This window comes from Rhododendron vialii, chromosome 9a, assembly GCF_030253575.1.
Source record: "Rhododendron vialii isolate Sample 1 chromosome 9a, ASM3025357v1".
Taxonomy (NCBI): Eukaryota; Viridiplantae; Streptophyta; class Magnoliopsida; order Ericales; family Ericaceae; genus Rhododendron; species Rhododendron vialii.
Genome location: NC_080565.1, coordinates 34,910,125 through 34,930,820, shown reverse-complemented (window position 1 = coordinate 34,930,820; position 20,696 = coordinate 34,910,125). Strand labels below are relative to the sequence as shown.

Below are 20,696 nucleotides of genomic sequence, written 5' to 3'. Positions count from 1 at the left end.
ACCGGACTATAAATAAGAGACGGAGGGAGTACTTTTTTTTAGTGCATAAAAAGTGAGAATTGAGGGCTTTCAGACAGAAGGGTGAATTTTTCAATAGAAGTAAATTTTCAGACGATTCCATCACGTGTTTGGTCAATCAGTTGGTGGTTGAGGTATCAGATGAACATTGAGATCGCATGGAGTTTGTACTCATATCTCATTCTTGAAAAGGAAATTTCATGCCAATAATTTACATGGGTCATACTTTACCGGGTTTATCCCAGCAAACAAGTCATACTTCACTTGGTTTATCCCAACGCCTTAACTTCGATGCAGTTAAATGTCCAAATTTACTAGCGGTCCATCAAATACCCACTACTAATGGCTGCAAGGGCATGTTTGGACAAATTTTATCTTTAAAAATCTGAGTGAAAAATAGATTTGGAGTAAGAATTTCCTCCAAAATATAGAGGAAATATGGAGAAATAGGGGATGGGTTGGAGTATTTGAGATGCTCTGTCCGAGTATTGTTATATGAATTTTTTTGTAATTTCAATTTTTGATTTTTGTACTTTTCTATTTTTTCATCGAGATGAATAATTGATTTCAAAAATTACTAATCATCCATAGTTATTATATTTTTTTCGACAAATACAAAAAATGAAATGGGAGAAAAGAGAAGTGAGTCCTGCATTAACATGAGCATGGAAAAGTGACTCCCAAATCAAATAACTGAAATAAGCATGACAATGTATTTCACAAATTAAAATAAGTACTTATTTTTTATATTTAAATTAATATATTATATGAGAATGATTTGTCACATAAAACAAAAAATAAGTATTTAAAAAATAAAAATCCTAGAGCTAAATTATGTTTTCCTCTTAATTATTCTTCAATAACAGTTTTTAAAAATGTCTCCTCAAAACAGTTCTACAGTCCGTTAAGAAAAACCCCAGTAGAAGTCTAAAAGACTAAAACCGATCACTAGAGATCCGTTGGTAGTAGTCGAATCCCCATTGTCCAATGGTTAGGGTTCACAGTTCGATCGCTCTTCGTCCTCGTTCTTGCGAAATTCCTTCTCTCTCTCTCCATTCCAGGTCTCTCTCTCTACTTTGTATACTCTGCGTGTGTATACGTTTCTCTTTTTTTTCCCAGCCTTTCTTCATCATCCCTTGTGATCAAGGGTTTAAGAGTATCGAACGAGAATGTAGCAAGTTGAACTCATTGAAGCAGAGGAGAGAGTAAAAGATGTACATTAACATCGTAATCATTGAGTGTTTCCAAGTCATATTTTATGTTATTTCAGTAAGTTTTACTGTAGTTGCGTCTCAAAGCAACAAAGATAATGGCCGATCATGTTATTTTTTTCACCAACATGCGTTAATATTGATAATGGTGTTAGTTTCGTAGCGTAGCGCAATTCTGATGTATCTATTGCATTCTTCTTTATAACGGGTGAACACAGCCGCAATGGCAGTGGATGTAACCCACACTTGGTGAACCGCGTTATTAGAATTCTTTTTTGATCATCAAAAAAGGTTATCAGCAAAAAAGGTTCACCTATCATTAATGATAATGATACAAAAAGAAACCCTATAGTAATACACCAGGGAGCGTAAACAAAGAGGACAACCTCAAACCAAACGGGAGTGTCATACAATGAGAACAAGCTCAACCTATCACTACAACTGCGTTATTAGATTGTTTATCACCATCTGAAAACTTAAGCTGTTAGAGAGAGGGGAAACCGTATTATCTATATCCTCGCACACCCTCCCATGTGTAGCCAGTTAGAGCCCTGTGTGCTCATAATAATTAGCACTGTACTAATGGGGACTTCGGAGGCTGCCAATTACCACAAATTCTAGTGGGGACCATCAATCAATGAGGACTTTGGAGACTGCAATTGAATTGAGTAAACAAAATGTAGATCCAACTCTTCTAGTTGCTTCTCAAACCTATTCAAGCTACCCAACCAACTGATAAAAGGTCGAATCGAGCAAGACTGTAGGCATGATATGCTGATCGTATTGGTTAAAGGAAGGCTAATCAAAGTGGGCTAACAAGAAGATCTGACTGAGTGGATGATGGGCTGGATCTCGAGAGGCTTTCACACAAGAGTGAAAGACATGAGAAACATACGGTTGGTGGGCTAAACAAGTGTAACTATCGGTGAGGATCAAACACAGGATCTATTGCTTGTTTTGATACAATATTAGAATGTTAACCATCAACTCACGTAGCAACTTAAGCTGTTAGTGAGAGTAGTAATTTTATGGTTTACATCCACAACACCGTAAATCTAGTATTGACGTCTTTGTGCTTTTTACTATTGTACATTTTTGCATACATATCCACCAGATCCAGCGTTAGGGTGCCATTGCTGAAATAATTAGCACCATGAGCAAGTAATCCACTTAAAAGTTTTTTGTGCTATCTGCAATGAGTTAAAAAAGAAATAAGAGTAGTCGATTTTCAGCATCTAATAGATGAAGCCCTCGCTCCTGAGTTGGATGTTCTCCAGTTTGTTGAAAGTTTCCCAACTAATAGGAAATTAGATGGGAAACATAATAGAAGACCTCGAGAAGCAAGCTGGAGAGGTTTTGTATGTATTTGCACTTGAAATTTGCAATAATCCACACTATAATGCATCCATAGACCAAAATTACAGGACTTCGAAGCATGCCCAAAGAGAATGAGGAAAGTCTATGATTGTCACATATAAGCTGTGATACCTACAAGGGCTGGGAGAAATCTCGCGCTTCCTTGACAACCACCGAGAATTTCCTCCAAGGAAGAATGCAACAGTGGCAAAGGGAGTGGTGCAGTGCTATACCGTATTAGTCTAACATCTCACATGTGACATACTCACTAAGTGGCCCAATAGGGTGAGGCCCCGAGGGCAACCAACTTGCTGGCAATTCATTTAGGTTTGTATAGGTTAGTTCTGTGAGGTTAGGATTTTGGATGTACTAATTTGGTTTTTGCAGTTTGAATGCTACTTGATGCGCAGCATTGCTTATCTTGACTTTTTATCGTTAACGATTTGTGGGACTCATTGTAACTTTGGGTGTTTTTTTCCCCAAGTTTAATGGCTTTAGTGTCTAGATTTTGTTTTTCAAGGAATTAGAACTTGATGGTTCATTACTTGTCTTTCTTCTATGGACTGGAGTTGATCATTAGTTTTTAATTTCGTTCTTTTTGTTTGCAGGTAAATATATTCCTTTAGTAGTAGGAAGATGGATCATCCACACGATGAGTGCCGGGTTGGAGTTGAACTTCATGGAAAACAAGATAATGAGGTGAGCTTGGTGCATTTGACATGATATCTTATGAGATGGCTTGAATGCTCACCTATCACTTGGTTCACTGCTCATTCCAATTTCTGTGATTCTCAGTTCTCATGTTTCAATTATAATGGACTTCCAAAAACAAGTAGGTCGTTTACCAGATTGGCCACTATGTATCAAGGGCTACACTTTGCAGTCATTGTGGCTCAGATTATATGGTATTGAAAATGAATTTATCTTACTCTTACATGACAAGTTCACTTTCGTTAGGACATAAGGTTGGGTTTGGTTTGGTTTGGTTTACATGACAAGTTCACTTTCGTTAGTTGGTTCTAGATGACATAACAATAGGCTATGCATTTCTTTGCTGCATCCATATGTGTGATTTTCATCTCTAAAAGAAGCTATTTCTTGTGGGTTTTCCGTTTTAGGAAGCTGTTGCTCGTGATGAGGAATTGAAGAAGTTAGTGGCAGCGAGAATGGCACTTCGTCACAATAACTTGAACCCTGAAAGGCCCGGTTAGTAGCTGTTGCATTTTTTTTTCAGCTGCAATTGATTTCTGTTTGCTTTCATATTTCCAAAATCCTTCAGTGACTTGTTTATTCTCTTGCACAGGTGTCTCAATGGTTCCTAGTTCTTATGGAACAACATTTCTGTTATCTAAAAAATAAAGCCAACAACTTTGTGTGAAGTTAATAGCGTTAATGTTTACTTATCTATATCTTGATTTATTAGTGTTAACCTGCGTGTAGCCTTGATAGTGTGGGATGGCAGAAAACGATTCAAGTACCTGACCTCAATTTCTTAGGACATAAGGCTTGATTTGGTTTTTATAACTTAATATCCATAGACATAATTGAAATACCCATAGACATGGTTGATATTATCTTAATATGACCTTAATTTGCAGTACAATTTACGGATTTCTAACTTATTGATATCATGTCTCAATAAACTAATTGGGGGTAGCTGGAATTATAGCGACTCCGTGTTTGAATGTTTAATAGATTTTGCACCTTTAGTGATTCTTATTTTCCTCATGTAGTTGAAAACTTGAATGAGACTGGAACTTGAGTCTCTTTATTGAGAGAATAAGACCGAAAATCATGGGGTGCCCCCTAGGCGATTGTTGTGACTTCAATGCTCTTATGAAGATTAAAGTTGTGGGAGGCTTTGGCATACTCAAAACTGTTTTGTTCTTAGAGCTTCTTTGCCAAGTTGTTTGTAGTAAAATTTTCAGGCAATAGGAATTATTTGTTGTTTCCATTGGCTGTGGTGTAAATCACCTTCTTCAATTAGCAATAGGAGATTGTGTCTCCAGTTAATAATTGGAGGTGGCACTCTGCGAGATACACAATCTCTTTCAAGAACTTAAAATCTTAGGTAAGACAAACTATTGTGCTACTAGCATACTATTAGATGAAGTTGGTGTTAAGAGATTCTTTTCGGTAGTCTGATTAAAAAGATTTGCAAAGGTTTTTGCATGTAAAATTGGGGCAAGATGGAGAAAAGATAGGAAGTGCTTTAGTTTCTGTATGTCTGCAGGTTCATGAGAGGGTTATTGAGTCAATGAAGTGTTGTTCTGTGGAATGCAGGATAGATAAAAAGATGACATCTCCATCACATTTGTGAAAGTCAAGACTTCTCCATCCCTTGGCAAGTGTTGATGTTAGGATAATGGAACGTTATAATTTTAAACACGGGTTCAGGGATTCTAGATCCCAAATGTCATGATGAAAAAACCTTTAGATGTGTTATTTAGTTGGTCCATAATCCATATATGCTGTCAATTCCTATACTATTCTTGGGATCTTCTAGAAAGTTTTGGTAATCATGGCATTTCTTTTTTATTTATTTACCTTGAATGTGCTGTTTTCATCAGTTATAACTTTTAAGCTTCCCTTTCGGATGCTACTACCCTTAAGAGGTGCTTTTCCTTCCTTGTAAATGGGTGTCCTTGTACGTATGAAGTTTACATATCAGGTAAAGAAAATATTTGCAGGGAAGATTATTAAAAGCAGCAAGGTTTGTAGGGAATAAGAAAGCAATCATACTGTCAAAAATTTGAGGGCGAAACTGGACAATACTACAGAAAATATGTTTGGGTTGCGCAATTGAGTTTCATTGCATTTCCTGGATCCGATGGTACATGGACTGCATAGGGGAGTGGGATACGATTATGCGTCTAAGTATAGTTGTGATTCCTACGCTTAAAGAGAATGCAGATGGTTGACTGTGAGAAATGCAGATTCGCCTGCAGTTTGATTGAGGATATGACTTGGGAAAAAAGTTGGCTGACAGACCTATGTATTTGATCCCAAGCAGATTATAGCTTGTTTCCTTAAGTTGTACACGAGATGCAAGAGCCTTATTTGTTGGTTCCTAATAATTGTTCCATAAAAAATTCAAGATACACAAAATTTCAACCAAGGATGGAGGGAGGTTGTTACTCTCGTCTTGGTCGTTATATTCACAAAGTGAAGTATTTGCCATTTTACTTTTAGAATACCAGTTCCTTTTGCACTGATATTAATCCTTTGTTCTTCCAGACTCGCGTTTTCTGAGGACATTAGATTCCAGCATTAAGCACAAAACTGCACTTATTAAGAAACTTAAGCAGATTAATGAAGCACAGATAGAAAGTTTGATGGATGAGTTGCGAAGTGTCAACTTAGGCAAATTTGTCAGTGAAGCAGTGACTGCTATTTGTGATGCCAAGCTTAGATCTTCGGACCTACAAGCGGTAGTTCAGGTAGATTTTGATATTTGCTGATGTATTTGAGGCTTGAGCACTACTTCATATGGTTTATTTTTTCTTGTTTATTCATTATCTTTCCTTTTCCTTTGAGTCTTTCGGTTCTCGTTTAACTAATTTATCGATAGCTTATCCTGTTAGTTATTTCATGAAGAAATTATCTCAAGGCTTCTATGGCTAACTTCTGTTACTAGAGCACACTAATGCACTAGCAATTTACGTTCTAAAATGCATGGTCCAATTAATGGCAGCTCTCCTTTCATAAACAATGGATGGATTTAGCGATCTAAAGCAATTGCCCGAAGTTTTCTAATACAATCACAAGTAATCAACTACAAATTTGGAAGGTGAAGTTTTGGTACCACTGGTAAACGATTTACCGTTGTCCTCCTAAATTAATTTGATTTCTCTCTCTCTCTCTCTCTATCTCTCTCTCTCTCATTTTTGAATCGCTACAAAGAAGAAGGTTTTAATATTTAGTCTAGACTATCCTATCCATATATCATCACCATTTAATGCATATTGTGTACGACATTATATTTTCATTCCTTTTACAAGAATGACCGTGCTTTAGCAGTTGTTAGTTCACTTTGATTCACTGCAGGAATTTGGTTTACCGTGTAAATTTGAAGAGAATGGAAGTTAGTTGATTTAGTAGTAGCCACGCTCTAAAAATGTTGACTGATGGCATTGCTAATATTTTGTTTGTTGTGTATTGTCTTTTACCTGTTAGATATTTTGGACTGTCATGTATGGTACATGTTTGTGTGGGGAAAGTAACTCAACCATTTTTAAATTATTGATTGCATTAACAGAATACTTTTATCTTTACTGTGCCTGTTTTTGTATTTCCTCTTATGCTTTTAGTTCATGCATTATCATTGGTTTTCCCTTTTGGTTTCCATGGTAGGTTTGTTCTTCACTTCACCAAAGGTACACAGACTTTTCGGCAATTCTGACTCAGGGCCTCTTAAAAGTTTTCCTTGCTGGAAAAACTGAGGATGAGTTGGAGGCAGACAGGAATTTAACAGCCATGAAGAAGCGCATCACTTTAAAACTCCTTTTGGAACTTTACTTTGTTGGTGTTGTGGAAGATGGTGATGTTTTCATAAGTATCATTGAGGATCTTACTAGCGTAGAGAACTTAAAGGACCGAGACGCAACTCAGACGAACCTGTCTCTTCTTGCCAGTTTTGCGCGACAAGGGCAGACTTTCCTTGGACTTCCACTTTCTGGGCATGAAATTCTTGACGAGGTGAAACCTTTTTTCTTTTGTTTTAATGTTCCCTTTTTCAATCTTCCTATGGTTAAGTGCTTCTCCCTTCCATATTGTTGAACAAACATGGAGAGTCTTTGTGGTTTATCCATTTGAGATATATCATCTGTTCTTCGTGGATTGTGTTTTTTCAGTTGCTTTGTATTTCAGATCCTGTTAGATTTTTTGGGTAAACATTTAGTATTCATGCTTCTCAGTTTTTACTGCTCTCAGATTATTGATGACACTTAATGATTTCCAGTTTGGGTTAGATTCTTTTTTTTTTATACATCGGAATTTCTAGTTTGGGTTAGCTTAACCGTACATGTTGATGACTAGGAACTTGACACCACATCTTGTGTGTAGGCATTGGACATACATTCTTGGGCCAGTTTTCTAGTAGCTTTAAGTGTAGGGGACAATTGGTGCCCTGACTCGGTATCGGACTAGAATACCCAGGGATGGCTAGGGTACATGAGAGGGAGGTTGTACAGGGAAGTGTACTACAACGTCAGGTTATGAAAGTAATGTGCAGTTTTGCCTTTAAGTTCTTATCAAGACAAACCAAGACCGTAGCAAAGGGTTGCATAAACCTCGGATACACGCTATCCCCGGAACTGCATTCATGGGAATGATGTTTGTGTGTCTGTTCATCCGCGTCAGCACCTTGGTAATGGGCCACCCCACAAGTTCTTAACCATGCACATAACACCTAGCTTTAAAGCTAATATTCCTCTTTGTTTTATTTCTGGTACGTTGGCATTTTTTTCCCTCGTACGAAGCATAACATTCAAGGCTTTGTGAAAGACTTAGACAACGGCATAGTTTATGCAAAACTCGGGTCATTGTACCTGTTATTGTTTAGGCAGTATTCTATGCTTTCTGACATACTATTGCAGTTTTATAAGGGCCTAAACATCTCAGCGGATCAGAAGGAATTTTTCACGAAGGCGTTGCATTCATATTATAATGCTGCAACAGACCTACTTCGGTTAGAACATACTGTAAGACTTTTGACCCCTTTGTGCATGTTGATGTATTTCGGTAGACCTTCATTTCATTGATTCAATGTCCTTTGCATCACTGGGATTTTATACTAGTTTGGGTGGAGAACTCAATCTTTTTCCGTGTATACTTTTGTTTCCTTTTACGTGCTAGTAGGCTGGTAGCTGATGGAATTGTTTTTGTTTCCCCAACTGAATTCAAGTCACTTTGCCAAATGGAGCTTGAAAATGCGGAGATCGTCAGTGATGAAAACGCCTCTTTGTATGAAAAGCTGCGGAAATCCTATGACCATCTGTACCGTGGTGTTTCAGCGTAAGTTGAGTTTTCTTTCTTTTGATTAAGCCACATCTACTCTGGTTGCCATGTTTTTTTGGTACGATTTTCTGCATTTCTTATATTAATTTCATCCCCTTTTGGCCTTAGGGTTTGAAATTTGAGACCATCCTTGTTAAGTTAGGTGTATCTCCTTGTTGGTATCCATAAATGATGACATTCCTATATGTGATTTTCCATTGCTCAGATGGAGACCGTAGTTACAGTGTGCTTTTTATCTTGTCAAGTAGTGATAATTTTAGAACCGTAAAAGTATTACATGGCTTCACTTTTTGGGAAACAAATCGTTTTTGCCCTTCATAATTAGAAGATAGATTAACATCCAGTAGGTTTATGTGGTTTCAGGTTGTTTGCAGGCACTTCTCTGCAGGTCTACCTTTCTATTCTCTCTGTAATTCCATTTTCATTGATTCCACTGATAATTCTATGTTATGTGCGATATAGTTTAGCTGAAGCTCTTGACATCGAACCTCCAGTGATGGCGGAGAATGGTCACATAACAAGGGTGACAACTGGGGACAGTGCTGGAATAGATTCTTCTATTCTTGAAGCACTATGGGATGATGAAGATACTAGAGGTTTCTACGAATACTTACCAGATCTCAGGTTTATTTTTGTTGCATTATTAACGTCCATGGTGATTCCATGTTAAGCCATTATAAATTTCTTTGCGTTGGATAGTGTTGTAGATGCTGGTTCCTTGAAGTGTAGTTCACTGACACGAAGGTCATTAAGATACTGTGTTTGTTCCCCACAGAGTATTCCTTCCAGCGGTATTACTTGGTGAAGCAGGACCCGAGGTGCATGAGCAATCTCTGACGACTCAAGAGCAACCAAGTGTAAGGAACCAGTCTTGCTTTCCCTATAAGGGTAACTCTTTCGTTCGCACAGACATTGCGAAAAAGTTGCTGCTTCTGTGTAGAAACAGTGCTAATAATTTGACTTTCTCGTATGGCGTGACACATTTTTATGCCACTTTATTTTAGTATCTGCAAATTATTGTGTATCATCTAGGTTTTATTCCTAATTACTTCTGGGATGGCAACCCATGTTACTCTTTTTAGCACATATCTTTGATTTTTACTTTTCATTGATAGGTGATATACTTTTTATTGTAGGTTGTGACTTGGGCCAAGGGTCAGCAGACTCAGCACCCCCATCCAAGAGAGAGAAGAAAGAAGAGAGGTAAAAGTGCCACGAGAGAGAAGGGAAAAGCAAACCACAATTCCCTACCCCAGGTTCTAATGTTCATAACGAACCTCTCTAGCCTTGACCTTTGCTTTGTGCACGAAGGTTCACAAAAGCCTCATCCAAACAATCTGTAATAAGAAACCAAAAATATTTGCTCGGATCCTAATTTTTTCCGAACACACTCACTTGGTCTTCCTCGATAAGAACTTTGGTCAGTTTCCCCCCTTCTGATCCTTCGCATCTGCTTGCAAGCCTGACTCCACTTTGCCCCCACTCTGCAGAATTTAGGAGGTCCAAAGACTCCTCCCCATTTATTAATCTACTAATCCACGTCTGCGTTCCCTCTTCCCCTTTCTGGTACTCCTGTGGCCCTGCCCCAATGCCCCTAGCGGCTTTGTGAGAGACGTCTCTCCTCCTCCCTAATGGATTATGCTTTGCAGATCTCCTCCCCTAGTCAGCACCGGAAAGCTATTTTGGAGAACCAACTAGTCTGCATACCCCGATCCACCAACACTCCTCTTTTGTCCAAAAATGGGCTTCAGTCTCCACATTGCTTTGGAGACCCTTTTGGGACTAGTATGAGCACTCCCGTGGTCTCGACTTCATGTAGTAGTAGGTTCTTCGACGGTGGAGTGGATCCTGATTCTCCACTGCTTTTTAAATTTTATCCGTACCATCATTATAAAACCCCTCAGAGGAACCACCTTCCAAACCCCGGCCCTAGGGCAAGGCCCAAGTGACCGTGGCCTTGGGCCTCCATTTTTGGGGGTCCAAAATAGGGCCCCCAAGTCAGGATTAGTAATTAATATATATATATATATATATATATATATATATATATATATGTATATATATAATTAATAGCCTAAAACTTGCCAATCCACTCCTGTGTACCAGTGGCAAGGCGCTTGTGTCCTTCGGGCAAGGTCTCAAGTCTGAGCCTTGGGCGCTGAATCTTCCTTTTTAATTGGTAAATGGTTGAAAAAGTGTATTCTTTATGGGAACTGGTGTCTTAAGATTTGAACCCAAACCCAAACTATTCTATCTTCCATTGGTACCACAAAGCCAGTACAATTCTTCACAATAACACATCATTATAGCAACACTTCCTACGTAGAAATGCAAGAATACTTGTTATATAATTTTTTTTTTTTAAATTTTACCTTTATGTTTCATTTAAGTTTTTTACGAGTTCAAATTAGATAAAACTAACTAGAAAAATAATGCCATTTATATTATACATTCTAACAATTTGGTTCTAAATTTTCCCCAGAAAAACATGGGGCCCTTTGTTCGGACTTTGCCTTGGGCCTCCAAATGCCAGCCCTGTCCCACCCAAGCCCATGGAATTGTGATCCTATTTCAAAATTTTCCCAACCCAAAAGATAACCATTGCTAAGCCATCAAAATTCCGCAACCCCCCCCCCCCCCCCCCCCCCCCCCCACCAATCAACAAAATTATGGGAAACCGCCCAAAAGTTGTGGTTTTCTAAAAGACTGAAATGAGGCCAATAATGGAATTATAGAGTTCCATTGTTTGCAACGAGAGTGAGCAGAATATTGCATAATACATAAAGAAACAACAGAATAGCAAATCAAAAGTTGTGTCAACATAGGTTTGAAATTTATTTTACGATACTTTGAGACTCTTTATTTAACAGTAATGTTTACATCTTGATTTTATTCTTGTTCACATTTACCAATTTCTAACCCTTTTCCCATAAATGGATGTGTTTGCTAATCTAATATTAGGTTAATGTTTCTAACCATTTCTTGTATTTTCAAACTTGTCTTTTTTGGTTAAATTTTTCTTCAACTTCTCTGTTTCTATGCTTGCCGAAAGTACACATACTAGCGAAAATTTGATCCTGGCTCCTATGTGTCCCTCTATCCTCCTCGACCGGCTTCACCCCTGTTGTTTTCCACCAAGAGTTTGGATTATGTTCCCATGTCCAAAAGTTCCATGTACCCTGCTGTCTTTCCTACCTCACCAGCCTCACCACGTGCCTGTATATACCTCGCGGATGCCTGGTGCTGCCTCCTTCCTACCCTTTGGCGCTCAATCATCACCCCCTTCAGCCACAAAACCAGGCATGGACTTCAAGTGGGTCCCCCATCTGATTAGATGTGGATCAGAACTCCGTCAATGACTTTATTTTCACCTCTTCAAAATTTTTGGTTACTTTGGAAGAGAGAAGATTTTCCTAGAACAAACCTCTGGGAAATTTCTTCTTTTTTTTCTGACAATAACCTGAATTTCAGAATACTGATAGTCATTACTGTGATTGTCATATAGTCAAGACCTAACCTTCCAAGCCTCTGTTGACTGTTGAGATTACCTTTATTTAAGTTTAAGGTACATCACGGGGTTAAGTACGCTATTTGTAGCGGCCTTTGTTTTTTTTTTTTTTTTCTTCACGCATTAAATGTCATGCTTCTACGAGAACACACAGTTAAAGCACTACAAGTGCGGTTGACCTTAACCTTTTATAGAACACATCTCTGGCACCTTAAGCACGAGTCATAGTTTATGCTTTCCCTCAACCTCGATTGCTGAAAGCATCTGTTATCGACTGCCTCAGCATGCTTGATCATTTTGTCCTCACTGCAACCTTTTATCCTTCATTTTGCTTCACCTCCTAAACTGTTTTTGCTCTAGAATATCAGTTTTTAGAATTGACATTTCATGTTCATCTTTTTTATATCATCGCCTTTTTCCCATCCATCATAGCTTCTTTACGTAACAGAGGCTATTACCAGGTGCACAGACGGTATTAACTCTGTTTTGTTCCTATATATTAATTAGTCTTTGCTATATTGGATTTGACGTTCCCCAAGTGCAGCTGGAGTGTGTGGCTAGCTTCTTCTTTTTCACTTAAGTTGCATAAGATTCCACTTCTGAATTTATGTTTTGAATTATCTCTGTACGTATTGTTGCACATATGCTGCTTCTGCAGTGCAGTGGTTGACCCCCTTTACTTCTTCAAATAACATGTACCCTTGACTTAATGTGTGGGAGTTGAGTTATTAAATTTTGAACTTCTCAACATATCATCTATTTTGGCATTTTAACTTGCATTTAATCCTTCAAACAAAGGGTTTGGCATCCGAATCAGACCAAGGTCAGATGGCTACCCCAGATTTTGCAGAGGATTCTGTTACTTCACAGGAAGGAGAATTTGAGAAAGATGAAAAAGATCAAGAGAAGACCAAAGATCCTGACAAAGAGAAAGGTAAAGTCAAAGATACTGGAAGAAGAGGAAAAGGAAAGCATAAAATTCAAGCTCTTGAAGGAACAAATTTGCATGGTCTTCTGCAGAGGCTTCCATGTTGTGTCAGCCGTGACCAGATTGATCAGTTAACTGTAATGACCTATGCTTGCTGATTTTTTTGCGTTTATCGTTGTGGTGGTGGTTCTATTTCTATATCTTATGCACCTTGTGGTTGAGGATCTTGTTGCCACATTTTGTTATTTTTCCAGGTTGAATTTTGTTACATAAATTCGAAATCAAACCGGAAAAAGCTTGTGAGGGCATTGTTTAACGTGCCCAGGACATGTCTGTTGCCATACTACTCACGAATGGTTGCAACACTGTCAACTTATATGAAGGATGTCTCTTCCATGCTCCTTCAGTCGTTAGAGGAAGCATTCAACTTACTGATAACTAAGAAGGTATGTTTTTAGTTCAATACACTTGCTTGTAAATACGATTGGATGCTTCCAATGGTTTTTTGCGTTTTATTCGTCATCAAGCCAACGTTGCCCAGCATTGACTTTTTGGGTGAAAATGCATCTTTCTTCTAGGATGAAGTGAAAATTCAAACAAAGATCAGGAATATTCGGTTCATTGGAGAACTTTGCAAGTTCAGAATTGCTTCTGCTGGCTTTGTTTTTAATTGTTTAAAGGTATGAATGGGAAGTAGTCAATTGATAGATGGCTTGGCTGTGTAGTAATCTTCTCACAAATTCTGATCTTTTGGTTCTCCTTCTTTCGTATTTCTCATGATCTTGAAATTTTAGAATAAGTTCGTCCAAACCCCAGATATTTGGATGTGCAATCAACCTTTGTTATATTTTTTCTTGCATGCTTGAGTAATACGAAGTAGACACTTTTTTACTGGTTATCTTTCAGTTTGTCCTCAATTTATTGCTCCAGTAATCATCATGTAAGTTTTACCGAAGTAGATCTTGCTGTGTTTTGGCTTCTAGTTGGAAAATGAATTGAGAGGTCATGCCATTAACTTAAGTTTGGAAATCAATTATTGTTTGGATTTACACAGTTAATTAAGGTTGCTAATGTTGCTTACGGGGGTCACTTTCCTCTCTCTACCAGGCTTGTTTAGATGATTTTAGTCATCATAATATTGAAGTTGCTTGCAATCTTCTTGAGACGTGTGGCCGTTTTCTTTACCGGTCTCCGGAAACTACTGTACGGATGGCTAACATGTTGGAGATAATGATGCGCTTAAAAAACACCAAAAATTTGGATCCTCATCACATAACAATCGTAGAAAATGCTTATTACTCGTGCAAACCACCAAAGCGATCTACACGCGTCCCTAAAGTTCGTCCTCCATTACATCAGGTATCCATCATGCTATAGTTCAATATTTGCTGAATAATATGACAAGGCGCCAGCTAACACTTATCTCTTTTATATGATGGACTTGTTAGTACATCAGAAAACTACTTTTTTCGGATCTTGACAAGTCTTCCACTGACCATGTGCTTCAACAACTTCATAGACTACCGTGGAGTGAATGTGAGTCCTATCTTCTAAAATGCTTTATGAAGGTTCACAAGGGAAAGTATGGTCAAATTCACTTAATTGCTTCACTTACTGCTGGTTTGAGTCACTACCATGATGAATTTGCAGTTGCTGTTGTTGATGAGGTTGGTTCTTTTCTGTGAGGAGATGTTAGTGGTGATTATTTAATAGATAAAGTTGGCATTTTGTGTGCAGCTCTGTGAGTGCATGCACACCTGCATTCACTTTTTTCTTTCCATTTTACCTTCTGCTAAGGCTGTAACTGTCAATGGTTTTACTTCCAGGTCTTGGAAGAAATCAGGGTGGGGCTAGAATTGAATGGCATTGGGATGCAGCAACGACGCATTGCACACATGCGGTTCTTAGGGGAGCTATACAACTATGAACAATTAAATTCATCTGTCATTTTTGATACCCTCTATTTGATTCTCTTTTTTGGGCATGGGAAAGCAGAGGTATGGAGTTATTGGTTTATTTTTCTTTTGTTTTCTTGTGTTACAGTTCTATTTATAGTGGTTTTTGGTGTGTGTACTATATGGCATAGTTGATGCATAATAAATTAATAATAATAACTAGGCAATCGGATCTCTCAAAGAAAAGGCAGTAAATTTTGTTAACTTCCTGTACCTACCTTAAAGGATTACATCCAACAATATAGGAAGGACAGAGTTGTCATGCCTTGACTGGTTGCAAGTATCATAAATTATCATTGATAATGGGAAACCTATCTTGCTCTAGTGTCAAAAGCCTAAAGCATACAATAAAGTGGCACAAGCCGCACAACGCAATTCTTCCTCTCAGGCACCATTAAGCAAACCCTCCTCATTTTAAGCCCATGTGTTTCAGAGAAAGGCAAAGGTGAGAGGAGTCAAATGCAGGGTTTAGTGGTTATAAGATTTCCTTCTTGTCCATCAGAACAAATAGTTTGCATCCAGGAGGTCACTGACATGTATAATAGTCTTCAAGGATGCCAATTGTCCCATTTGTCCCAGGTTTCCAAGGGAACAGTCATTGACATTAGCAGACTGTTTCTCATGCTTGTTTCTAGAATATCACTTTACTTCTGATATACTTAGTTGCTGATGGTGAGTGAGTCTTTCAACGAAGGAGGCCCTCAAATTCGACTAGGACTTGATTACTAAACATCACTTGAACCTTGTTTCTCCATTTAAGGAGGTGCTGATTTACTTTACCTGAGATGCCCGCACCCCTACATGCCTTACATAAAGGACCAGAGTGACACCAAGGTGTAAGCCTTTATCACTTCCATGATAATTCCATGGGGCACTATTTTTCTTATGGTTGTGGATACTTCTCCAGATAATATTGATGCATATGTTTAAGTTTGTATTCCAGTCACATGTTTCACTACATCATGGCTTCTCCTGTTGCTGTTTGAGTATGGAGAGATCACCTTTACGAAGGGAGTGCTAGGAAGCAGGAATATCTTATGAACTTAAATTACTCAATTTCTTATGCGAAGAAATAAATACCATTTTCATAGCATTTTTCTGGGAGTTCAGACATCTTTCAGTTTCCATATGAGTTTTGGTTGTCTCTGTTCAATAACAAGTTTGGTGTTTCCCAAGGCCTAAAGTTGTACACTATTTGGCTTTTCATGTTTTAAGCAAGATGTGTTGGACTCACTGGAAGATTGTTTCCGCATTAGGATGGTTATTACACTCCTCCATACGTGTGGGCACTGTTTTGATCGAGGCTCGTCAAAGAGAAAACTTGATGAATTCTTACTTCATTTCCAGAGTTACATTCTTCGCAAAGGTTCAATACCGCTGGATATTGAATTTGACTTACAGGTCAGTTGTAGATATATTTTTCTCCAACTTAAATTTAGTATAATGTTGTAGGCCTCAGAGCTAGTTGCTTTAAAAAATTGCTTTGATGACTGGAAACAATGGGCAAACTTTTTGAAAAGTTTAGAGAAAACCAGTTACAAAAGGTTGCGGAAATTGTACTAAGAAAATCAACTTTCCAGAAGCTGTTGGGTAGTTCATAAAAATTTTCGGGAACTTATTCACCTTTGAGTCATTTTTTTTTTGCACTTTTTTAGATGCTCTCAGTCTAAATCAACCTACAGAAGTAATTTTTTGACCATATGGCAGTTTCTTCTCTCTGAACCTTTGATGATGTCCTGAACCCAAAAGTTCTATAATACCCTTAAAATCCTTGGCTGCGGAAGCCCAAATGTTTGTGGATAAATTACACTTTTTCCCTAAGATTTGTACCTCTTCTCAGTTTGATTGGAATTGTTTAATTGTTTTCAATGTTCGAATTCTTAACTACCATCTATTTAGTGGACAGAAATCGACGTCTTGGCGCCACTTACACAATCAGAGGAGTTGGCAGCCCTCGCCCCTCTTTTTTGTTTGTAGTCATGTACCGTCTCGATACCCGCGTTTCTTAGTTGGTAATTTTGGGCCAGTAGGATGAAATATGCGTATGTGCAGCAAGGCCACCTCAAGGTCTCCATCTCTCCCCAGGATCCTTTTTTTTTTAACAACAGAAGGGGATGTCTTTCTCTGCTAATTGGAAGTTGACTTGATAGGTTTAGGTTACCCTGTGTTTTTTATCATAAATTTTTGGGGATTTCCTGATGATCTTAGGGCTAGAACGAGCTAGCCAGGAAATGAGGTAATGTAGCTTGTAATAATTCAACTTCAACTAAGGGGGCCAATTCCAAGTTCGAGGCATAAATTCCTAGGGCCCCTAGCTGTACTATGGCACAAGCCGTTAAACATCAGTTTGTGTTACAATACAGGGTAATCTTCTATGTGCAGTAGCTTGGAGCCTCTCTGCTGCTACCTTCTTGGAGGCATTAGGTCGTCTGGTGTTTATGAACAGACCCCTTTTCTAAGTGATATGACCCTGCAAATTGAAGCATTTTGCAGGACTTGTTTGCGGATTTATGCCAAAACATGATGCGATATTCATCAATTGAAGAAGTCAATGATGCTTTAATTGAATTTGTGGAGCATGAGCGGATTGTATCCATTGATGAGGCCAACTGTGAGAAGCACTCAGACATGGGAAAACCTCCATTTGGGAATACTTCTTGCACCATCTCCGCGAATGGACATAACCTTCCTCTTGAGGAAAATGGAGCGGTGTGTCATGACATTTATTCAGGAAGTGGGACCATTGACCCAAATGGGCATGGCGTTGAAGAAGGTTTGCATGAAGAGAATCATGATGATGTGTGCAACGGTGGGGATGATTATGGTGATGGAGGTGCTCTTTCTATTGATGAAGATGAAGAAGTTCGAGTGTGGCAGAATAAGGTGATGGATGTGGATCCTGAGGAGGAAGCTGAGTTTGACAGAGAACTTAGGTCTCTGATGCAGGTATGGTGCAGGGACTTGTTAATCATAAGACGGTTTTGATGGGTCAGTCCAAATTTGTTTCTTTTCTACTCCATTTGAAGGCGAATTCAAATTGGTTATATCTAGTGAAGCAAAGAGACAGATATCTGCGATCTCTATTAGCTTTATCTCAGTTGTTGTCAACCAACCTTGAGGCTTCATTCCAACATCTATGGAATTCCACTCAAGGGATTTGTGGTTTGATTCAACATAAATATAAAGAGGTTTAGGCTGTTTAGCTATACGTGGCTTGTGAAACTAGAGTGGAAGATGGATTGTAGGTAATCAAATCACTCTGAACTCGTATTTATTTCACATCCAGGATGATAAATTTCCCAAACCAAATATGCGAAGAACATGTGAACCATCAAATCTTAATTTAAGCTAATAATGTCAAACTCCTTGGTTTGAAATCCTCATATATTCAGAGGGAGTCTTTCTATTTTAGTTGGAACATAACGTGATCGCTATGTATTCCAATTTGGTGATTGTTGTTGGAGTTGCGTTACTTTTGAAGCTACTATAACCAGATTGAGGGCTTTCTGTCAAAAGTTGATGCTCATTTTTGAAGTGTGAATGCAGGAGAGCTTGGATTCACGGAAGCTAGAACCGCGCTCCCGGCTTTCACTGAACATGGCAATACCTATGAACGTGGTTGTGGGGCGCACAGAAGACCTTCATGGAAGAAAAGGGTTAGAAAGCGGTGATGAGACATTAGATGAGGAAGCAGGAGGAAGAAGAAAAGGCGGGAAGGAGGTTAGTGTCAGAGTTCTCGTCAAGCGTGGGAACAAGCAACGATCGAAACAGCTATACCTTCCGCTCGATTGCTCCCTTGTGCGGAGCGCAAAAGAAAGAGAAGCGGCTGAGGTTGAAGAGAGACAAGACATCAAGAGGCTAGTCTTGGAATATAACGAGAGGGAAGAGGAGAGTTGTGGTTTTGAAACCCAACCAATGAGCTGGATGCAAAGTGTGGATTCCAACGGGGACGTGAAGAGGATTCCTGGATCACGTCATCGCCATCAATATTTTGCAGGTGCTGGGTTCTATTATAGAAGAAGAAAGTGAGGTATTTTGAACATACAAAGCTAGAGAGTAAGCGACTGATTTGGCACCCTGAGCTCTCTCGCACTACTAGGTTGATGTAAATACAACTACTTCTATTCAACAATCTGTTGGAGTATATATCCCATGGATATCTCACCCACTACGAGATTGAAGTCTTTCTTTCCATCTCTTTCCTGGAAGCATCGCCAAAGGTCCGAACCCTAATTTCACGTGTTCCTCCATTTAGGTATGCATTTTTGTGGAGTCACTTGTGGGAGGGTTATTTCATATTGGGTGGTAATGAGTTTCAAGAATGTTTTGTGTGTGTTGGGTTGTGGGCTCTGGCTACCTGGAACTTTTTCAACTGCCAATATATATTTTGTCAAATGTAAAAGGTTGGGTGTGAAATATTGTGATTTTTTGGAGTCTCTTTGAGACTCACTTTGCAATATGTGGTTTCTACAGGACGGAATTTTTTTATCACTCTTGCTGATTAATACGCGATGCTGTCGTTCTGGGACGGGACCATATATTTGTTTTCTGCAAAACCGTCAACATGGTTTATTGTTTACCCATAGCTATGTCACATGGTACTCGTCTTGATGCATCATGCATCAAGTTGCCGTGTTAGAATAGATGCTCCATATTCGCATAACGATAGGGATGTTTATTTGACGTGCTTTTTTTTTTGTTTTTTTTTCTCGGCGGAAGTCAGCATTTGCAGTGTTAGAATAGATGCTACATTTGCTAGATGATTAATCCAAGGAATTCGACAGTATCTTGTGTATTATTTTTTACACTGTCGGTGTAAATATTTATTTCCTCCAAATTAATTATATTGCACTCCGTCGTCATGTTTTATTGATTGGGATCACTGTTTTGCAACGTGACGCAATATAATTGATTTGGAGGAAACAAATGTGTACACCGGCGGTCTAAATAATTTATTCTCTTATTCTAATATTTTCTTCCTGTTGCATTTTCTTTGATGGGGCTGGCTAGCTTACGAAGGATTGCTGAAAACTTCACGAGAAAATAGTTGGCCTATGTTCGAGTTTCATGAGGTGAGCATGTATCGGATTGGTTCAGTTTTATAGTATACCAAGAATCAGAGGCAGTTTTAGGATTTTTGTAGCGGTGACAAAAATGTAAAGCGAAATTTTATATAAAAAGGTTATATAAAATAATAATTTATTTTGGTTGGAAATTTAGCAGGCCTAGTTTATTTGGTATTGGTGAGCTATATTATCTACTTATTTGCAAATTTATTGGAGTTTTTTTTTTTTGTTTATTTTGGCTCCATGAGAGTAATTCGGTGCCGACAATATTGGAGAACAATCAAATTACATATAAAAAATTACAAAATTTTAGTTTATTGTTTGAACCCATGGGGTTCGCTTGAACCCCCACGGTATAAGGGTAGAGTCACCCCTGCCAAGAATCAAATTAATATTTACGGATTATGAATTTGGAGAACTAAACCAACCCATAATATTTATAGGAACCAAATCGATCCAAACCCTTACAATACAGTTCGGTTTCGGTTTTGAACCCCGATTAACTTGAAATAGAAGTATCATCTTCATAAACTATTTAAAATGTTTAAAATTACAAAGATAAGTTAAACTTATTAAAACCAAATATATTAGATTCGGAAATTAAATGACCTGGATAGAAAACTAGGGAAATTAGAC

General features: G+C 38.4%; 1 protein-coding gene across 6 annotated transcripts; it reads left to right on the top strand.

Moving 5' to 3' along the window:
• Positions 1-932: 932 nt before the first annotated feature.
• Positions 933-19,485, top strand: LOC131300506 (regulator of nonsense transcripts UPF2-like). Of its 6 annotated transcripts, XM_058326391.1 has the most exons (20): positions 1,000-1,079; positions 1,166-1,232; positions 3,194-3,284; positions 3,704-3,791; positions 5,823-6,025; positions 6,939-7,283; positions 8,183-8,287; positions 8,491-8,600; positions 9,066-9,227; positions 9,379-9,460; positions 9,740-9,859; positions 12,910-13,176; positions 13,294-13,485; positions 13,618-13,719; positions 14,147-14,398; positions 14,488-14,706; positions 14,866-15,036; positions 16,210-16,395; positions 17,488-17,940; positions 18,541-19,485. In XM_058326391.1, exons 3-20 carry the CDS (start codon positions 3,222-3,224, stop codon positions 19,021-19,023), a joined length of 3,603 nt encoding a protein of 1,200 aa, XP_058182374.1. In that variant the 5' UTR covers positions 1,000-1,079; positions 1,166-1,232; positions 3,194-3,221; the 3' UTR covers positions 19,024-19,485. The 6 variants fall into 6 exon arrangements, with proteins under 6 accessions (XP_058182373.1, XP_058182374.1, XP_058182376.1 ...); XM_058326390.1 differs by lacking the exon at positions 1,166-1,232 and having other exon boundaries at positions 933-1,079; XM_058326393.1 differs by lacking the exons at positions 1,000-1,079; positions 1,166-1,232 and adding an exon at positions 2,131-2,154.
• The last annotated feature ends 1,211 nt before the right edge of the window (positions 19,486-20,696 follow it).

Coding starts and splice junctions, on each gene's coding strand:
- LOC131300506 (XM_058326390.1), top strand. CDS start 3,222: ATGGATCATCCACACGATGAGTGCCGGGTTGGAGTTGAACTTCATGGA. Junction 7,284..8,182: donor GGCATGAAATTCTTGACGAG/GTGAAACCTTTT, acceptor ATACTATTGCAG/TTTTATAAGGGCCTAAACAT. Junction 14,399..14,487: donor TTCGTCCTCCATTACATCAG/GTATCCATCATG, acceptor TGGACTTGTTAG/TACATCAGAAAACTACTTTT.